General features: G+C 47.6%; 2 protein-coding genes across 3 annotated transcripts; one reads left to right on the forward strand and one right to left on the reverse strand.

Moving 5' to 3' along the window:
- Nucleotides 1-8: 8 nt before the first annotated feature.
- On the forward strand, nucleotides 9-8623 carry gpsm2 (G protein signaling modulator 2). Of its 2 annotated transcripts, XM_037459265.2 has the most exons (16): nucleotides 9-191; nucleotides 944-982; nucleotides 2701-3046; nucleotides 4598-4819; nucleotides 4889-5024; nucleotides 5124-5263; nucleotides 5358-5481; nucleotides 5634-5749; nucleotides 6029-6184; nucleotides 6272-6380; nucleotides 6555-6684; nucleotides 6762-6838; nucleotides 7002-7190; nucleotides 7275-7434; nucleotides 7546-7736; nucleotides 7815-8623. In XM_037459265.2, the coding sequence occupies exons 3-16, from the start codon at nucleotides 2982-2984 to the stop codon at nucleotides 7992-7994; spliced, it is 1995 nt and encodes a 664-aa protein (XP_037315162.2). In that variant the 5' UTR covers nucleotides 9-191; nucleotides 944-982; nucleotides 2701-2981; the 3' UTR covers nucleotides 7995-8623. The 2 variants fall into 2 exon arrangements, with proteins under 2 accessions (XP_037315162.2, XP_037315163.2); XM_037459266.2 differs by lacking the exon at nucleotides 2701-3046 and having other exon boundaries at nucleotides 10-191.
- wdr47a (WD repeat domain 47a) lies at nucleotides 8617-19248 on the reverse strand. The gene is made up of 17 exons (XM_037459264.2): nucleotides 19045-19248; nucleotides 17933-18102; nucleotides 17436-17519; nucleotides 17258-17342; nucleotides 16475-16606; nucleotides 16119-16295; nucleotides 15515-16026; nucleotides 15309-15426; nucleotides 13719-13900; nucleotides 12763-12996; nucleotides 12610-12673; nucleotides 12148-12305; nucleotides 11645-11814; nucleotides 11397-11567; nucleotides 11181-11312; nucleotides 10800-11018; nucleotides 8617-10088 (listed from the first exon to the last, which is right to left on the reverse strand). The coding sequence occupies exons 2-17, from the start codon at nucleotides 18088-18090 to the stop codon at nucleotides 9946-9948; spliced, it is 2739 nt and encodes a 912-aa protein (XP_037315161.2). The 5' UTR covers nucleotides 18091-18102; nucleotides 19045-19248; the 3' UTR covers nucleotides 8617-9945.
- Nucleotides 19249-19254: the final 6 nt, after the last annotated feature.

Raw genomic sequence — 19254 nt, forward strand, 5'->3', positions numbered from 1 at the left:
TCAAGATTTGTCTTCGTTCTTATGGAAGTTAAACCGAAGTTTTCTTTTAGAACAATGTAGCGTGTAGCATTTAACGTTAAAGTTACAGACGTCTGTTTGTGCGTTTATGAATCGACCTTATATTCTATACTTGTGAGAAAGTCAAGAGAAGAAGAGGAAAAGTCACCATTGTTCGAACTGGATCGTCTAACGTAAGTTTAGCGGCTAACATGCTAACTAGCTAACTGGCTAATCTTTAGCTGGATGCGATGGGTGAATTCAGGGCTAAACCTAACGTTACCCATCACGAAAGTACGGTGTTCTCCATGCTCTCTTTCGAGCTCCGTCATTGAAAATAACCTCCTTTTTACATTCGTATGAGATGACAATACGAATCGAAAACATATGATGCAGTAGTTTAAAAAATACAGTATGAACATAACTTGTATTCGTTAACTAAGTATTTGTCTTATTATTTCCACTTTCATTCGGAGTTCTGCATTACTTGAACTAATTAATACAATGTACAGAGGCATAAACATACTCACATACCTTTAAATGATGGCGTATAACATATAATATAGTGTGTATAATCAGCTGTCAGTTTAAGCATGAAATAACAAAAAGTTTTTGTTAAAACAGAAAATGTGCCGTTTTAATTATATGCTCATTTGGGAAGCTCTAGTTTGTGTTGCTGTTGAAATGAATAGTAATGGTGGGTTATGTATCCAACAGTTGATCTTCCTCATTGAGTTACTTATAAGGTTGTTGTTGTACCTTATTAATTGGCAACTGATTGTGAAAATACAGTGTGTATGGATCATCACCCAACTAAAGTATTTTGTTTTGAGTTCATATTGACCATAATTATGTAAGGCAAACTATTAAAATAGTCATACACTTAATACGGCAACGATACTATATTTAGGTGTAAAGTTATTTATGGTCACACTTTTCCTTGCAGGCTTCCCAGATTTCCTGTTCCTGTGTGGAAGACTTACCGGTGCGTATCCCTGTACTTACGCAGTTGTTTCTTTCCTTTGTTTTCGTGGAGGCTTTTGCTGTAACGCTGCGTGGTGTTTCCATATTTAGATTTTGCTTTCGGTGGGAGCAGTAATTTTAGTGCATCAATGGGCTGTGAGCACAATGAAAATACATCACATCGGCTGTGTGTTTAAGGTGAACTCATGTCCTATTTGTGACTGAAGAGTCAGCGATTACCTGCCAACGAGCTGTTAATAAACAAACAACCCGTGTTTTCCATTGATGTTCAGTTAGTCATGGATCTAATCTTCCTGTGACACACTTGTTCATGCTCTCTGTAGCTTTGTGAGCGGGGCAGGTCTCTCTTAAACACCCGGTTGGCATGCGATGGTGGAAAAGGCTGCACCAGCACTGGCACACATCAATCGGCCTTTATAATACTATGAGGGAAACATGCGCTGCACAGACTCCCCAAGCCATGGGCTTTAGTTTGTGGTACTACTGTTCACATCCACGTAGCAACAGGAAGTCTGTTCCCTTTTCTTCTAATGTTCAGGACAGGTTCATTAAGACACATTAACTCAACATTTGTTTAGCAAGCCCTAAACTGTACGGTTCTCCTCCATTCAAAGGTTAGCTTTGAGTTACTTCTGCCATTCGCACTGTGACAGTGTTTTCACTGAGAGAAATGTACTGGCCTTAACCTTAGTTGAACAAGAGATTGTGACATCAACCGGCTGTGAAGGAGTTGTAGCAACTTGTCAAAACAGTTCTTTTTCTCTGTTTTGGTTGCCAACTGGTTTATAGATTAGTGCTCTGCTGGCAGTATGAGCTCAGTGCTGATACAACACTAGGAACTGCTTAGCCAGCCCATTGTAGATCAAAGGTCCTATTCCAAGGTACTTTATCAACACTTGCTTCCTTCTTATGTACAGTGGGCATGGAATAACAAACACAGTACACGTCTAACAACAATCATACTTTTAAGTAGTAATAAATAGAGAAGAAACAAGTATTTAGTGGCCCTTTTTAAAATAATATATTTAAAAGATCATAATGATATGTGCCAGTGTCTTGTGTTAAAACTCTATCTCTAGAACTGCTTGTTTGCATGTCTTTGTTGACTTTCAGCATAGAGAATGGGCTCAGTTTGCCGCTGCATTTTCCATTTTGTCCGTGTGAGAAGTGGCTGATGGGTTAAATTTGAGGGGACTAATGGGTGTGGCTAATATGACCTCATGGAGAAATGAGGTAATGGTGGGCTTTGGTCTTTACTTGCAGCTCGCTTGTCACTGTCCTTTCCTTTGGTGGAGGTAGCGTACAGAACATAAGCTCTTCTGTTTTGGTTTTGCTTCTCTCAGAGCTTCTCTTTAAATTCAGGAAGCGATTTCTTAATTAATCACGCAACATGTTTCTGGTTTTCTCTTGCTTTTCAGCGTCCACATCTGATTTGCATTTACACACTGCGGTTATGATATTTTCCCTGCCATGTCCGCTTGCACAAGTTAAACTCTGTGTTGTTCGCAGCTTGCTGACCTTGCACTAAACTTCAGCGCACAACCCCGGGCGCATTGAGTCACCGTGTTGACCCTCATCCATTCACTCCCGCCCTGCTCTCTCTCACTCGCTGCCCGCCTGCCTCCCCCGCCTGTGCACGGTGCCGTTTGATTGGGGTTGCCATGGCACCGTGCGGTCAGAACGAGGCTTCACGTACAGCATCTTGTGCTCTCTTCACAGAGGGCCGCCGGTGAGATTGAGGTGCAGCGACGCGAATCGCGGCCGTGTGGACTGACGCTCAGGACTCTGGCGCTCTGTCTCACACTCGCGGGACCCCCGCCTTGCCCACTCAGCACTCTGCAGACCTGACCACTTTGTGTGACTTCTCATGTGGCTTATTTCTTCTGGTCCAACTACCGCTTAACCAATTTTTAATTTTTTTTTTTCAATTTCTTTTTTTATTTCAATTGCAATTCTTTCGGGAACCAAACTTGGATTTCCCCCCAATATTATGCGCATCAATGGATACCAGTGGCTCAGTGGTTAGCACGGGAAATGAGGAGCAGTCCTTTCATGTCCGCTACAGGTAGGAATATTTCCTCTCTACGACGTATGGTTAGAGAAGACCTCCTGGATCTGTTTTTCACAATGAATTAATGGTTGAAGGAGATCAGCTCTTCCTACAAATGATAATAAATGAGGTATCATTTGTTTTTTCTTTGTTAGCTTGTTAATAGAGGGACAGTATTGTGTGTAGTATGGGATTGAAAGCTGAGATGATTTATAGAGCAGGAGGACTGTTTCACGGGACTTTGTGACTTTGTTTGCCAAAAAGGCATCACACAGCTGTTCATATGTACCCAGGTGGAGAGCCATGCCGCTGTGACTTGTTCCAGTTGCCTTCAATATTTAACAAGCCCTGAAAAATTCATCACTGCTCGCTCTGTCTTTTTTGTCCAACTGATTCGGATAGAGTTTGCCTCTGCTTGGTCGGAGGGTATCGTTTTTGGATCAATACTGTTTGTTGTTGTTAATGATGTGATTCCATTAAACTTCACCACAGAGGCTGTTAGTGCCCAACATGTCTAATAAATCTATTTAGTACTCGCCCGTCCTGCGTAATCTGTCGGGTGTGCACTCTCCAGCCGTAATCTCAGGTGACCAGGTCAGAAGAGAGAGCTTTAGAGACAAGCGGATTACGTGAGGAAATGCTGATTGGGCAGTTTCCTCGCTGCCATGCATTGGAAAGTTAATAATGTGACAACATCACACGGGTCTTTTTCCAATGCGTGATGCTGTAATAGCTCTATGATGTCAGATGAGCGGTCTGGGAGTTGTTCTTGTGGAACCCTCGGTTAGATGCCTCTCAGGAGATCCATGTGCTGCTGCTGCTGTTGTTGTTGTTGTAAGACACAAAAAGCAATCAGGTAGGCTGTTATTTGCCACTGTTTGGTACAGTTTGGTAATTTTCGGAGTAAAGAAAAATGCTTTTCTAATGTAAGGCACTAAGGCTGCTCACTACAGCAGCTTTGTTGACCGTTGTGTTTACAATGTTTGGCTGTGTTCCTTCTGGATGACTAAACACGCTGGTTTGGTGTTTTTGTGACATTCCACACGAGAATGTGACTTTATTTGCTGTTTCCGGGTCAGTTTTGGAGAGCTTTCAAACAAAACCATGGGTGGGTATATGAGGAAAACTCCACATAAACAAACTAAGTAGACTTTGTGTGAAGCCGATCTCTTCACAACAATGCAGTTTCCTGAAAAACAAAGTTGGAAGACTAACAATTTTTGCTTTGCACACATATGCAACTAATTCTAAAAAAAATCCTTTGCGCAGATAAACTGCCACCATTGTTTTACAACTTCAATCTTTTGCCTTAATCTTGCTTAAAAAAAAAGAAAAAAACACTTTCTGTGGCAAGTGAAAAGGATGTGGAATCTAGCATAACAAACAGACCCCAGTGTGATCTATTGTTCTGTGCAGGTGGAAGGAAGTAGCTAGAAGCCCTCCTTCGAAGCAAAGACTAAGTGCTTTGTCGACTCAGTCGGCTGTGGGTTTCAGGCAGAGAAGGTCTCACCACAAATTCTTCATTCTCACCACCTGACGGACGGACTCTGCTTCTTCCCGCTGTAGGATGGAGGTGTCCTGTCTGGAGCTGGCGTTGGAGGGCGAGCGGCTCTGTAAGGTTGGCGACTACAGAGCGGGCGTCTCTTTCTTTGAAGCTGCCATCCAGGTGGGCACAGAGGACCTGCAGGTGCTCAGCGCCATCTACAGCCAGATAGGCAATGCCTACTTCCACCTGCACGACTACGCCAAGGCCCTGGAGTTCCACCGGCATGACCTCACCTTGACCAGGTTGGAAGCAGCACACGAAGCACCTCACCAACCATATTCATGATTACTGACACGAGGTGTGATCCGTAGGACGGTTGGGGACTTGCTTGGAGAAGCCAAAGCCAGTGGTAACCTCGGCAACACGTTGAAGGTGCTTGGGCGCTTTGAGGAGGCCGTGGTGTGCTGTCAGAGGCACCTGGACATAGCCAGAGACATTGATGACAAGGTGAGGCAGCCTTGGTGATAATGTATACAGTAAATAATCTGTCGTATACGGAGGGGGGGGAATCAGGTGACATCACTGTTTTTCCTTGATTTGTTTTAGGTGGGTCAGGCGCGTGCTCTGTATAACTTTGGGAACGTGTACCATGCCAAAGGCAAAAGTATCTGTTGGAGTGGAGCCGAACCTGGAGATTTCCCAGAGGAGGTGATGCTGGCCCTGAGGGAGGCAGCTGAGTACTACGAGTAAGTGGCCGTTCAGTATATGGCGCAGGTGACATTGTTATAACACAATGCCTTTCTGCTATTGTCCAATTGTATCCCATTTGTGCATCTTCAGGGCGAACTTGGCGATAGTGAAGGAGCTTGGGGATCGTGCTGCTCAGGGTCGGACCTACGGCAACCTCGGCAACACGTACTACTTATTGGGAAACTTTCGCAAGGCGGTGGCTTCTCACGAACAGGTTTGGTGTAACTCTAAAAGAGGCTTTCTTTAAAGCGTGTCATAAAAAAAGTGCAACGGAGCCCTTTAGCAAAGCATTTCTGCTCAGTCAAGAAGAAGAAGGTATTGTAGCAGTGGATCATAAAATGTGTCTACGTGCCTTTCTTTGAACAGCGCCTGCTCATAGCCAAGGAGTTTGGTGACCGCTCGGCAGAGAGACGCGCTTACTGCAACCTTGGGAACGCCTATATCTTTTTGGGGGAATTCGAAGTGGCAGCTGAGCATTACAAGTAAGCCACAGCCGACTGTTAACTGAGAAAACACTCCACTTAGTCATTTCTTACTGCGCATTAAGATATGTCGGGTGTGGTACGACATAACGTCTCTGGAAATACCCCTTTTAAGAGTGCTGCACCACTGTGCATACAAAAACAGCCTTGGTTTTTCCATTGCTTTCGGTTTTGGGAGACTTTAGGAACTGTGTGGACTTTGAGCCTGTGGTGTAAGAATCCAGAGGAAACTGTCCCTCTCTGCAGTGTTTTAAACCGGCTGCTCTGCATGTTTTTCAGGAGGACGCTGCAGCTGGCGAGGCAGTTGAAGGATCGAGCTGTGGAGGCCCAGGCCTGCTACAGTCTGGGCAACACCTACACACTCCTGCAGGACTATGAGAGAGCCATAGACTACCACCTCAAACACCTCATCATAGCCCAGGACCTCAATGACAGGTAAACACACACACACACTCAACTGCTACATTATGACTAGCTATCTACTATGCCTATGCATGTATTTAAATGTGTTTATTGATGCAGGATTGGAGAGGGCCGTGCCTGCTGGAGTCTTGGCAATGCTTACACTGCACTGGGGAACCATGACCAAGCCATGCACTTTGCTGAGAAACACCTGGAGATCTGCAAAGAGGTACAAAGTACAGAAAAAGCAGTATTGACTTCCATTTCTCTATCTTTACTTTTGGCTTTACAGTGGAAGAAATGTTTTACACGAACAAAAACAGGAAAAGGAATCCTTTCGTTTTTTAATCAACCAGTGTGTGTGTGTGTGTGTGTGTGTGTGTGTTGTATTTTTGTTTCCTAGACTGGCGATAGGAGCGGGGAGCTGACGGCTCGTATGAACGTCTCCGATCTGCAGATGGTTCTGGGTCTCAGTTATAGCACAAATAGCTCCACTATCTCAGAGAACAAGGCTATAGACTACAACCTCAATGGTCAGCTCCAAGTCCGATGTCTTCTCTAAAGACAGCAGTTTGTCTAGCTGGTGTTTATATAGTGTTTTTTTTTTTAGGAGCAAGGCCCAGGATGAGCAGAAGACACAGCATGGAGAACCTGGAGCTGGTGAAACTAACTCCAGACAAGATAAATGTAAGAACTTCTGGGTTCACTGACGCACCCGATGTTCTATCCATTCAAGTCATGCTTTGCTACTGAAGCCCGTTTTGACCACAGATGCTGCATCTTCCCTAAGCCGTCTTTCCCCTCACTTCCTTCCGCATCGCGGTAACTCGTCCTCTCGTGTGCGTTGAAGGGTCAGAAGTGGAACAGTGACATCCTGACCAAACAGCCCAAGCCCTCCCTGGCCAAGAGCTCCTCCAAGCTGTTCTTTGTCAGCCGTCTGCGCGGGAAGAAGCACAAGGCTGGTGGCTCCAGCAAGGTCCTCCAGGACACCAGCAACACATTGGACACCAGCCAGACACCCGCACAGGGGCCGCAGAAGGTACACCGCCCCGGGGTCCATCCAGCTGATAACCACGCACCTCATTTCGTGTCTCTCGCGTTCACGTTTTTTGTACTTCATCAGCGACCCAGTCCGGAAATGGTTGGAGACGAGGGCTTCTTTGATCTGCTGAGCCGTTTCCAGGGCAACCGTATGGATGACCAACGCTGTTCGATACAGGATGAGGGCAGCCGGTTGTCATTAAGCAGCGGTTCAGAGTCGCCTCCCAGGGCCATCAGGAAATGTGAGCGCACGTATTCGCTCTTCATTCAGCCAATCCTCGCAAACCATTTCCCTACTTTTTATACAAAAAAAAAAAATGTAACGGCTGCTTTCTTCCTCTCGTACTCTGTAGCCGTGTCAGAATCCGCCAACGTGTCCGGCGCCCGGGGCCGGCGGTTAGAGGACACGTCGGCAGCGGGGGGGAGCCTCCCCGGCCTCCGCCTCCACCACAACAGCAACCAGGCGGTGCTCAGCCACCTGATGGCCAACGCCGACAACGCCGAGCCCGACGACGACTTCTTCGATATGCTCGTCAAGTGCCAGGTGGGACCCGGGTGTGCATTCAATACAAGAGGAGGAAGTAAGGTGACTAAACTTCTCTTCCTTCCTCTCAACCGCCAGGGGTCCCGCTTGGATGACCAGCGCTGCGCCCCTCCCCCTCCGCCAGCCCGAGGGCCGACTGTACCCGACGAGGACTTCTTCAGCCTCATCATGCGCTCTCAGGCCAAGCGGATGGACGAGCAGCGCGTCACGCTGCCTTCAGCCGCCACGGCCCGGCTCCAACTGAACAAACAGCACTAAAGGGACGAAGGAGGGGGGGGCGGACCAGTGGGGGTCGCTCACAGGGAAGCCTTGTGTATATTTACATGTGTCCTTTGGGACTAAACAAAGCACTGTCAGCATTAAATGTAGTATACAGTTTGAATAAATCTTAAATTAACCTGGACTAATTCAGTAGTATCAGGGACAAAAGGTTGTTTTTTTGTATCCGTCTGTACTCATTTCACCGTATGTCTATTTTTCAATACACGACTACAGTTGTCTGTATTTATAGTTATACCTTTTTTTTTAATGGTTATGATTTTGCCGTCCTACCACTGATGTGCTTTCACAGTGGAGTCGGAGTCATTGTGGTCACAGAGGTACAGCACTCGTTCCATGTATTTGTTTTTTATTTTTTTAGCGGTTTGGGGTTACGTTGGAAAAAAAACATGTGATAAAAGAATGAATTTAACCCGTGTGTGTGTGTGTGTGTGTGTGTGTGTGTGTGTGTGTGTGTGTGGCCCTTATGCTCTTTGTACAAAATATTTCAATGATGCCGGATGAATAAAGTGTCATCCATCCATGTAAGGCTACTTGTTTTTTACTTTTTTTTAAATGTACAATGTGAACGCTTCAGTTCAACTAACACAAAATATCCAGCTAGTGTAAAAGAAACTTTATTGAACGTACCAGCAGTCAGACTTGAGTTAGCTTTAATTAATTCACTTTTAGAAAACAAGAATTATAAAGGCTTAATACAAGAGCCACTAGCATTTCAAAAACATAATAACTGTACATACAAAAACACAACTGAAATAAATACATCTATGTACTTAGTTTGGCCTTATTTGTTAAAACAATATATATATATATACTATACGTTAACATAAAACACAAATCTTTGTAAGTAAATTCATATTAGAACACAATGTTGAAAGAAAAAGTGCATGTAAAATGCAAGAAAAGAACTGTTCATATGCCCCAAATACTGGTTCTAAATAAATATCGTAACACCCGTGCTTCCATTCGCATATCCTTGGGCACATGGTTGGACCCTACAGGCAAAGACTGCTCTATCATTGTTGGATTGTTACAGGAGGAGACGAACCAATGCTTTCCAACACTAAAGGCTTCCGAGCTGAATGCAAGGGGCTCAACCATCAGTTTGTATTTCCCTTTGATGCTGACAAAACAACCTTCCACTGCAAGCAAGTCATCGCCCTACACCAACAGCGCAAAAACAATGAATTCAAATTTAAAACAAGTGCACAAGCTACCTTACACATTTTGAGTCGTAGCAATGCAGTTAAACATTGGACATCAGCACATCCCACGGGAAAGCAACAGCGGATAACAGGACCTCTGCAGAATCAGCCTTCTGATAGGAAAAGCACACTATAAATTCAACTTGTTCTCCTAAACAATAGCAGCATAACACCCGCTGTAAGAAATGAATATGCAAAAGAAGAAGGAATGTCGGACTCCTCAAGAGGACTTAAATTTGATTTAAAAAAATGACCATATCATCTATGTTGTTTGCTTTTATATTTCTCTTATGGAAACTGAGAACTCAAGGAAGGCACCATCATGAACAAAGCACTCTGTACACTCTAATCTCAACAACTCCTCAGTGAAAAGGACATGCAGCAACTGTATGATGAGTGGAGATGGTGGAAAAAAGGGGGGGGGGTGGGGGGGGTCCTGCAGTTTAACCCCTCAAGATGATGACCATGTGCAATGTGAGTGATATAAAGAAAAGGGAGAACATGCAGCATGTGTGCTTCTAATACGTCACAGGTTAGCATCCATTTTGGTTTTCTAGTGAAAGGGAAAGGCCCATTCACCGGCATGTGTGTGCTTTTAAAGCTACAAGTGTCAATTGGGTTGAAAGACTGTGACAGTTGATAGTGAAGGAGGAGGATATAGAGGTCGGAAGGGTGTCTTTTAGATGATCACCAGTAGTCTGTGTGTGAGTGTGTGTGTGTGTGTGTTACGGGTTGTGTGTCCACAGTGTGACGGTGCGGTCAGCCGAGGACGAGAGGAAGGACAGGTCTTGTGGATGCCATCGACACTGAATCACCTTGTCGCCGTGCTCCCCCACCACGGTCTGAGGCAGCGGCTTGGTCAGGTCGCCTAGCAACAGACACAGGAAATGGAGGAATCAGACAGGCGGAATAAAAATCCGGACACGCCGTGACACCACATTTTGTGACTGAAACAGGTTTTTCCTGTGAGACGTTATTGATGATGCCGCATGTTGTGTCTTAAAGGAAAAGAAGTTTAGAACCGTGTACAAGCAAGACAATCACTTTGTTCTTTTTCTCCTTTTTGTAGGCATAACCAGCAAAAAATACTCAAAGTAGAGTCTCGATTGTAAAAAAAGTACAGAATAATATTTACTTAAAAGGGACGGTTTCCATTAATGGCGACACGGTCAAACAAGACCCGATGAAACCAGAACTTCACTGCGTCAAGCAGGTTGGTGAATCCAATAAGCATCTTAATATACAGCGAAGGGGCAAATCCACTGTAATACTGCCAGCAGCTTTGATTAGAATGCTAACAGGTGGCCTGGTTCTGTCCTTAGAGCTCACTAGTTAACATTAATAAATTGCCGTGGTCAAACTTTTGGCTGGGAAAACGCCAAAAGTACTTAAAATAGTTTCCCAGAGCCAACAGTGCAAATAACAAAGAGTTTACAAACTATATTTAAAAGAGAACTACGTTGTGCCGAAGAGTCTGTTATTTAAAGCCTTTTCTATTGATAGCCACAGAGAAGATGCACAGCCCGTATGCAGGATGTCGGGTCAAAGCAGTCGATCGTGATTGGTTGGTGAGACGTACCCTGGAGGTTGGAGACGATGACCTTATTGTCGTAGGAGCCGGTCAGCAGGTAATGTGCTCCAGGGGAGAAGCGGATGGATCGCACGTCGCTGGAGTGCGGCCGATACACCTGGACGATTCGTCCTCCTCGGATGTCGTACAGCATGCACGCACTGTCTTCCTGTCCTGTTGCTAGGAGACGACCGCTGGGATCGACTGCTACCGTGGCAACAGGACTGCCTGTGCAGTGAAAAAAAACCTAAAAGTGTCACTCTAAAAACATACCAGTAAAAGTGTCCCACATTTTTACAGCAGCTCTCTAGTGTCAATCATTGCCAGGGTTATTTGATTTTTAAAAAAAAAAGAAAAAATGGAGGTAAACTCTTCACACGCAGGTGGTACCTGAGCCATGGAAAGCAGTTCCCACTACTCGCACACAGCTGGGCACCCTGATGTCCCAGAAACGCACCGTCTTGTCTTGAGAGCCGGAGGCAATCATCCAGCCTCCCCATGAGTACAGAGACAGGATGTGACCTGAAGAGCAACACCACAAGGATCACATACCCGGCGGCGGCCATCTTTGGCTCTCCCGTGGCTGGATGAGAGGGTGTGGTGTACCTGTGTGTCCGCTCAGGGCGTGGAGACCCTGTCCTCTCTGACAATCGGTGGTGTAGATGTTACAGTCTCCAGCTCCGGCGCTGATCAAGATGGCTCCTCCACTCTCTGGACCCTCCATGAAGGCCAGGTCTCTGATGGTGCCGTCGTGCATGCTGAACTCCAGGTCCGGGCCTAGGGCATAGAGAGCGAGAGAATAACAGAAGCCCCCGCTGCAGTCTGACATCACAGAAGCAGGCTTCGCGCTGTACCGGTGGCGTTGCAGGTCTCCGCACTAAACGGGAGGACCTTGACATATTTGTCATTGGAGCCTGTAGCCAGCAGCTGGCCACAGTGGCTCCAGGCCGCGCAGTAGATGGACCCTTTGTGGTGTTTGTTCCTCTTGAAGCGGACGGCGGGCTGCTTAATCGGACTGGAGCCGCTGAGGAGGGCGAGAGGGAAGAAGAACGGGAACTTGAAGTCAAAACGTTTAAGTCAGAAAGCTTTAAAGTGTCGTCGAAATTTGAACTTTTCATGACAACCTGGAAATTCATCTGCTGAGAAAACATCAAAAAGTTGATCTTTTGCAGAGTTATTGTTAATTCATGATGATAAAAACATAAAAATATAATTTAAGTTCTACAATGCTTTGGATACAAGTTATCCTGTAACATAGAATTACATCATTGGCAAAAACAGGATGCATCGCACCATCCATAATTCCTAAAAAGAGCTAACTTGCTAGCTTTTAATATTCTTGAAGTGTCCTCCTTACCTTGAGTCTAATGTCTCCGGATAAGCACAGACACGTAGAGTTTTGGAGTTGGACCCAACAGCGTAGAGAGAACCAGAGGGGTGAAAGGCGACAGCTCGAATGGCTTGAGTATCTTCCAAAGTGTGCACAGGGACAAACAGCCTTTTGGGTTTGTCGCCCTAAAAACACACAGATTACATGTAATTAGCTCCATGATCTTTGTTAATCTCCTCTACCCTATGATATCAACGAGGGAATGTGCTCAACTCATTTTTAATCAGCTCAGATGTTCAGAGTGCCAAAGAAACAGTTGTTCTGTGACTGCAATAACAGCAAAGGTGAGAGAAAATGAGCGTGTGAACAACAAAGACAGGCTTGCAGAACAAAAGTAATTACAGGTTGTTCTTCAGCGCAGAGAAGCTTGTTGCGTAATCAATCGTTTGGAGCCGGTCTAACAGAACTGTAACTCGTGTGCATTCATACCTCTTTGCTTCGGGACAAGGAGCCCGGTGAGTCACACTGGGGGCTTCCCTTTTGTTTCTGTCCACTGCGAAAAACACAGAACACAGCAATCATCAGATCACACCCTGCCACCGACTCCGGCATGAAAACAAAAGAAAACCACCCCCACAGCACCTCTGGGACAGCACAGGGGACTCGTTGGGCGGCTGGACCGGGCGCCCCCCTGCGGCGCGCTGCGGGGTGCTGCTGAGCACCCCTCCCCCTCGGGGCTGCTCCGGCGTCACGGATGGACGGTCGGCGTTGTCCTCAGAGGGGGGCGTGCTCCCGTTGCAGTGCTGGGTCAGAGACTTCACCTCCTCCCCGAGATCCTCCATCCCCACATTGAGCTCCTCCAGCTTCTGGATGGACCTGAGGAAGAGCAACACAGGCACACGCGCCTCCATCAACTGCCCCCGTGAACGGACTCGGTTCATTCTGGTTTAAAACACAAGGGGCAAAAAGACAAAAGAAACCGGGGCAATGGGGTAATTATGCACAGCTTCCATTGTGAATAATGCAGAGGCCACAGAGAGTGGGGGGGGGGGTGAGGGAGGACAGGAGGAACTCTCAAGGGACAAATCAAAAGGGCCTTTGTCCTGCTGACAGAGCAAAAAATGAACCCATTTCCAGACGTCATTTGTGTCACACGCTCAGAGCTTAACCGACTCTTGTGGGGCTTTACGGTGCATCATTTGCCTTTGTACAACATTAGTTCTACACAACGTTACGACACACGGTGAGATAGTCCCCTGTGATGGGACGGAGCCGATCCCCACAGATGGTGCAATGTGAACAGGAGGCGGGTTAAATTTAAGCAGAGGGGGGGGGGGGGGGGGGGGGGGGGGGGCGGTTTCACGCTAGTAAAAAGCCACATGGGGCTCATTGTTGTCGGGGCCTTGAGGTGTCTGCTGCTCCTCATCCGACAGCTGCTCCTCTCTTGTATGACGTTATTAAAAAGTCATGAGTGGTGAGCGGGTTCAATCAGAAGGACTGAGCTCAAGTGGCTTTCAGGAAGTCCACCCCCCCCCCCCCATCTCCAAGTCACCGATGCACACTACCCGTCCGACGGGCATCTCTCGGCGGGTACGTACCTGTTGAGGAACTTCTCCGTGAGGCTGTGCTGCATTTCGCTGGGCGGGGGCTCCTGCTGGACCCCCCCCTCCAGGAGCATCTGCTGGTACAATTGCCTCTGCTGCTGCTTCTGCTCCAGGTGCTGCTGCACACGGATGCGTTGCCGATAGTACTCCTCATACTTCTCTGTTGAGTCACGCAGCTGAGGGTTGAACACGATGCCGTTAAAACATTGATCCCTGTTTGTTGTTATATCATTTTAGGAGTCGTTGAGCTGATATAATAAAAGCTGGTTTTTGGCCTGAATGCTAAATATGATCAACGATGCGTACAAATGAACAAGGATAAGTGGAAACAATTTAGCACAACAAAAGCATAATGTTCTCTCTCTCTCACACACACACACACACACACACACACACACACACACACACACACACACACACACACACACACACACACACACACACACACACACACACACACACACACACACACACACACACACACACACACACACACACACACACAGCGAAGCATCTCCTGACTCTGTTTAACACTAATCAAAGGTAGCACTGTGGTGCGATGAACCCTGCTGCACCCATTTCTGTTGTCGGTTCAGGTATTCGAGGTGGAGGTGAGACTGAGAGCTGAGGACAAGCCGCCTCCCCCTCCTCTGCTGCTTCCTGTCCTGACAATCTGTTTGGGGAACGTGGGTTTGGGGAGGGGAGGGGGGGGGACCCTGGCCTTGTGCCCACTCTGGAAAAGGGATGGAGGATGGAGAGGAGAGCCAGGAGGAGAGGGCAGGGGGAGTGCGACAGCGAGTTCAGACCCCCCCCCCCCTCCTCCAAGTCTGCTTCTGTGTCTGCTCTCAATGTGTCTCTGGGGCGACGGGGAAGGCAGCACAAAGGACCTACTTCACACTGAGCTGCACAACGGGACCGGAATAGAAAGCATCAGTCGGACAGAAAGGGGATTTGCCTTAACACTGTTTTCAGGAAACATGAGGGCAGTGATCACCATTTTTGGGTTCTTGGGCCTCGTGCCCCTTCTGCCCCAGAACCATCTCAGCCACGGCCTGTTCCTCTCAGGACATCCAGAGTTACAAGAAGACACCTTTTCAGATTCATGAGGGGATGATTGGACTTCTGTTCATTGTTATGGACCTCTGAATTTCAGAACATGGGCGTTCAAATTGTGACCAAGAAGTATGAATTGACCACAATCTAAGAGTTGTGTGTGTTGTGTCTGCGCACAGAGACACAACACGATGGAAGCAAACTAACATACCACACACCCACCAAAAAATAGGCAAACGTCCTTTAAACACTGTCTCTGTTCCAGCCAGAAGACAACGGAGCCAGAATGGGCGGAGCTGTCCCGCCCCAGGTAGCCACATTAGCCTTAACAGCGACTCCTCCTCCTGTAACGCACACTTTCAAGAGAAGGCTGACTCGGACGCACCTTACTGAAAAATATCCATCAGAGCTGGCAGATGTACAGACCTTCAACGTCGGCGGGCGACACCCATCGAGGACACAAAAGACAGCAAAGCACCAGCGACACGACAGGTGGAACGGGTTCCAAGCGGCAAAGCCAGCGACGCTTACCTCGTTCCTGTCGGCGGCGCCAGCTGAAGGAGCGTCCTCGCCCGGAGCCGGTGCGGGACGCGGGCTCTGAGCCCCACCCGAGCTCGTCATCTTATCCACAGGCGTGTCCGTCCTTGACCTTCACAGGGACGACACACCACAGGGACAGGTTATCCACGACGTCCGTCCCCAAACGGAGAGACGGAGAGTCCAGTTCGGAGCCTTACGTTTCAGGGGATTCCTCGAAGATGCTGTGGCAGTCGGTGCTCTCCATCATGAGACTCCTGTTCAGGCTCTGCCCCCCCGCTCCGGGGTAGTGAAAGTTGGCAAAGGAGTGGGACATGGGCGAGACCCCTTTGCCTGGCGCCGCCTCGCCGCCGCTCGCTCTCTTGTCTGGGCCGGACAGGCCGAAGGACAGCCCGTCCAGCGCGGGGTTCAAGGAGCGGGACATGTAGGTGTCGGCGGACTGGGGCCGGCGCAGCGGGGACGACGGGTACGGGGACAGCTTGCTGATGAGCGGCGTGAGGAGGTCGGCGTAGCCGGTCTTCGTGGGCTTGACCAGGCGGTCCACGTGGATGTTGAGTTGCTTCTGCTCGAAGGCGCAGGAGAAGACGGTGTGGGAGAGGTTCTGCATCCAGGAGAGCAGAGACAGGTCCAGGTCGTCACAGCCGTTACCGCAAAGCATGTCCACACCGAGGAGGACCTCGCCCTCGGGCATCTCCTCCCCCGTCGCCTTGCTCTGCACACAAAATCACACCAAACAAATGGAAATTCCATCGGGAGCCTGTGGAATGGGACCATGATTTCTTTGTTTTTCCAGGAGGTCCAAACCTGGCAGAACTCTACACAGCACTCATAGAGGACTCCCTTGAGGAGCAGCTGGAAGAGTCGGTCCCTGCTGGCCTTGAATCCGGCCTCGCTCAGCTTCCTGTCTGCAGGGATGAACTCCGCTACCATGGTGCAGGCCTCATCGAAACACTGCACCCTGGCCGTGCTCGGGTTCCAGTCCTAAAGGACAGCAGCAGAGAAAAAAGGGAGTCAACACACAGGGCGAACAAATGGAAGCAAAAACTCCAGACAGACCACCGAATTCAGATGGTAAAAGAAAAAATTAAACTAGGAGAAAAATGCACAAGGGAATGACAAGCAGATGCTCCCAGTCTGAGGATACTTTAAGGCTGTCTTGCCTTGAACTCAGCGTGGTGTGTGAGGCGAGGGAGTGTGAGGAGCAGACACAGTTTGCTGTAGTCATCTTTAGAGGGACAGAACTCCTCCAGAGCATGGAGACACTTCACTGCTTCCTGCATGGTAGACTCCAACTAAAAAAAAATGTATAAGTTAATAAAAAACTTATACAAAAGATATTATTCACAAGAGACCACAAAGTGATGATTTTGTCCTGCACCACCCGGATAAAACAGAATTAATTAAAGTAATAATGAATTACTATACAACAGGATTACATATATCACATTTGTATCCATTGCTTACTGTAACTAGTGGGGCATCCCTTTGTTCATTCATGATAGTCAATTGTGCGTATCAGAGGTGCACATAAACAGCTTAATCCAGTTAAATCCTCCACAGCACTGAGGACAGTCAATGGTTTCAATGCTGCTCACATGCTTGTGCAGCCGCTGCTGAAGCCCACACACGCAACCTGCCTTCTGCTCTCTCTCTCTCTCTCAAAGATTAGCAGGTTTTCTTTCAGATGACTTGCACAATTCTAGTTTCATCCAAAACGGCATGCTTTTCCGCTTTTCTCCTAAAGATCGAGCCTTCCTGTTTACTGCTATGACAACCAGATACAGTCAGTGGGAAGACAAAGCTGGTCTGTTACAAAGTCTGTTCAACGGGACGCAAATCCAAGGCTGTGTCATCGCTGCGTTGGCTTAGAGGAGATTAACAAATACGTATAGTTAGTACATTTTAGTCTACAGCTACTTTTAAAACATGGTTTAATGACTTACATGCTGTGGTTCATCTTCTGCAGACATGGCGTTGTTAACACACAGAGCCTCGAGAAACTTCTGCTTGAGGATGATGTAACGAAACCTGAAGACGTGACAGTTGTACAGACCTTGAAGATGCGTTTCAATTTTCTGCTGTAGGCATCAACAAAGGACCTGAACCTGTAAATACACTGACCTTTTTCTGTCAAACTTATCCATGCACTCCAAAGGCTGAATGAACTGCAGGACCTCGTCCCACTGGCCATCCAGCACCAGTTGCCTGACACAAATAATAAAACACAAAAATAATTTCCTATAATGTGTCTACGTAAGTACGTCATATGAATGTGTTTCTATAATATAGAACTGAAGAGAAAGGAGTTTCCAGAATCTCTGACTTCCTATTAGTTAAAAAAAAGGTGTATCATGGCAAGCTGTTGACGCAATAGAAGGTGCAATACCTAAAAGCATTTAACACAGAGTAGAGCTGCAGTGAACTGGCTGACCTTCAGGGCACTCACATCCACTGCGGTGTTACGTTATACCCAATCTACAGGATACTATCTGAATAACTCAACTCATGATTGGAACAGTTGCCTGTTGTTCCTACTTCAAAGTGGGCAGCGTTTTTTGAGCTGCAACTTGAGATGAGGTGAGCCAGGCTTCCCCCCCCCACCCCCGGGGTTCCTTTACCTGAGGAAGAGCATGTCGTCGGAGTAGAGCCCGTTGATGACTCCGCTCTCCTTCTCCAGAGCCAACATGCTGATGTGCAACTTCCTGGAGTTCAGAAAGTCCAGGATCGCCTTGATGATCTCCACCTCCTTCACATTTATGGTTTCCTCCGCTGTCATGGTGACGACCGGCTGCAAATGACAAGACGCAATGAAGCTAAACACTAATAACACACGCAAACAAAAGTCACTGCTCATTGCTTTTATTAGCCATAGTAGAAACTTTCGGAAATGCATACAAGAATAAACTTAAAAGGAAAACAAGGTTTATATGACTGGAGGACTGTGGTCCGACTGGAAAGCTCCTAAACATGCATGTGTGGGACTGTGTGGAGGTGTCTAAGGGGACATCAGTGCAGTCCTAACTCTGGTTTGCATGCACACTTGCTCCTCAGGCTACACCTCATGAAGTGTTGTCCAGGTGGACCGAGCCTTTGCTCCGGAGGTTTTGATGCTGTGATTTAACTATCCCGCACGTGGTTGTGTTGTGACAACAGTAACCCGCTATTCCTCGTTGGAGGACCGAGGTCAAGTCATTAAACTGTGGTGAAAGAAGGAAACGTTGAGACCGACCTTAGCTTCGAAAGGATGCACACTCCTCCACATGTTGTTTTAGCGTGGCCTTAAATGATATATATTTATATTACTGCAATGACAGTCAGCACCCTTTAATGCTTTGTGGCCTTCTATCGATCAACAATCGCTACATAACGCAGAAATGTAAATTTCGCCTCGCTGAGAAGTAATCAAACACACACACACACACACACACTGCAGTCCTGCTAAGCTAGCACGCGAGCTAGCTAATAACTGTCTCTAAGCCTCAAGTCAAACAGCATAAGGAGCTTAAGCTACTCGTTAGCTCTGCATAGCTGCCAAATTTAACCACCGGATTACAGCAGAAAAAACAACAAAGGGCTAGTTACCTCACCCAAAGCGGACTAATCTGACCGGGTAGGACGAGAGGAGGAGGAGGAGGGGGGGGGGTGCGGACTAGCTAGCCGGGGCCGAGGGGAGAGGCATCCTCCGGGGCGGGGTGCGCACTGACAGCTTCGCTGGAAAACTGACGCTCACCTGTTTCTACAAAGACACGGGGTGCGGGAAACGAACGCGCCCTCCCACTCTCCTTCCTCCCCTCCAGTGGGTGCTTCCTGCGCCGAGGACGGACGCCGTCACGACGGGGTGCTGCTCGGGGTTGTTGTTGTTGTCGGTGGTGGCGCTCGGCGCTCGGTGCTCCGCTCCTGAATGCGTCTCCTCCTCCCCGCTGGACCTCTTTCTCCGCCG

The sequence above is a fragment of the Pungitius pungitius genome, chromosome 15 (assembly GCF_949316345.1).
Source record: "Pungitius pungitius chromosome 15, fPunPun2.1, whole genome shotgun sequence".
NCBI lineage: Eukaryota > Metazoa > Chordata > Actinopteri > Perciformes > Gasterosteidae > Pungitius > Pungitius pungitius.

Coding starts and splice junctions, on each gene's coding strand:
- gpsm2 (XM_037459265.2), top strand. CDS start 2,982: ATGGATACCAGTGGCTCAGTGGTTAGCACGGGAAATGAGGAGCAGTCC. Junction 5,482..5,633: donor CGGTGGCTTCTCACGAACAG/GTTTGGTGTAAC, acceptor TTCTTTGAACAG/CGCCTGCTCATAGCCAAGGA. Junction 6,685..6,761: donor TATAGACTACAACCTCAATG/GTCAGCTCCAAG, acceptor TTTTTTTTTTAG/GAGCAAGGCCCAGGATGAGC.
- wdr47a (XM_037459264.2), bottom strand. CDS start 18,090: ATGACAGCGGAGGAAACCATAAATGTGAAGGAGGTGGAGATCATCAAG. Junction 16,296..16,474: donor CACACCACGCTGAGTTCAAG/GCAAGACAGCCT, acceptor GCTGTCCTTTAG/GACTGGAACCCGAGCACGGC. Junction 12,674..12,762: donor TCCCCTGTGCTGTCCCAGAG/GTGCTGTGGGGG, acceptor TGTTTTTCGCAG/TGGACAGAAACAAAAGGGAA.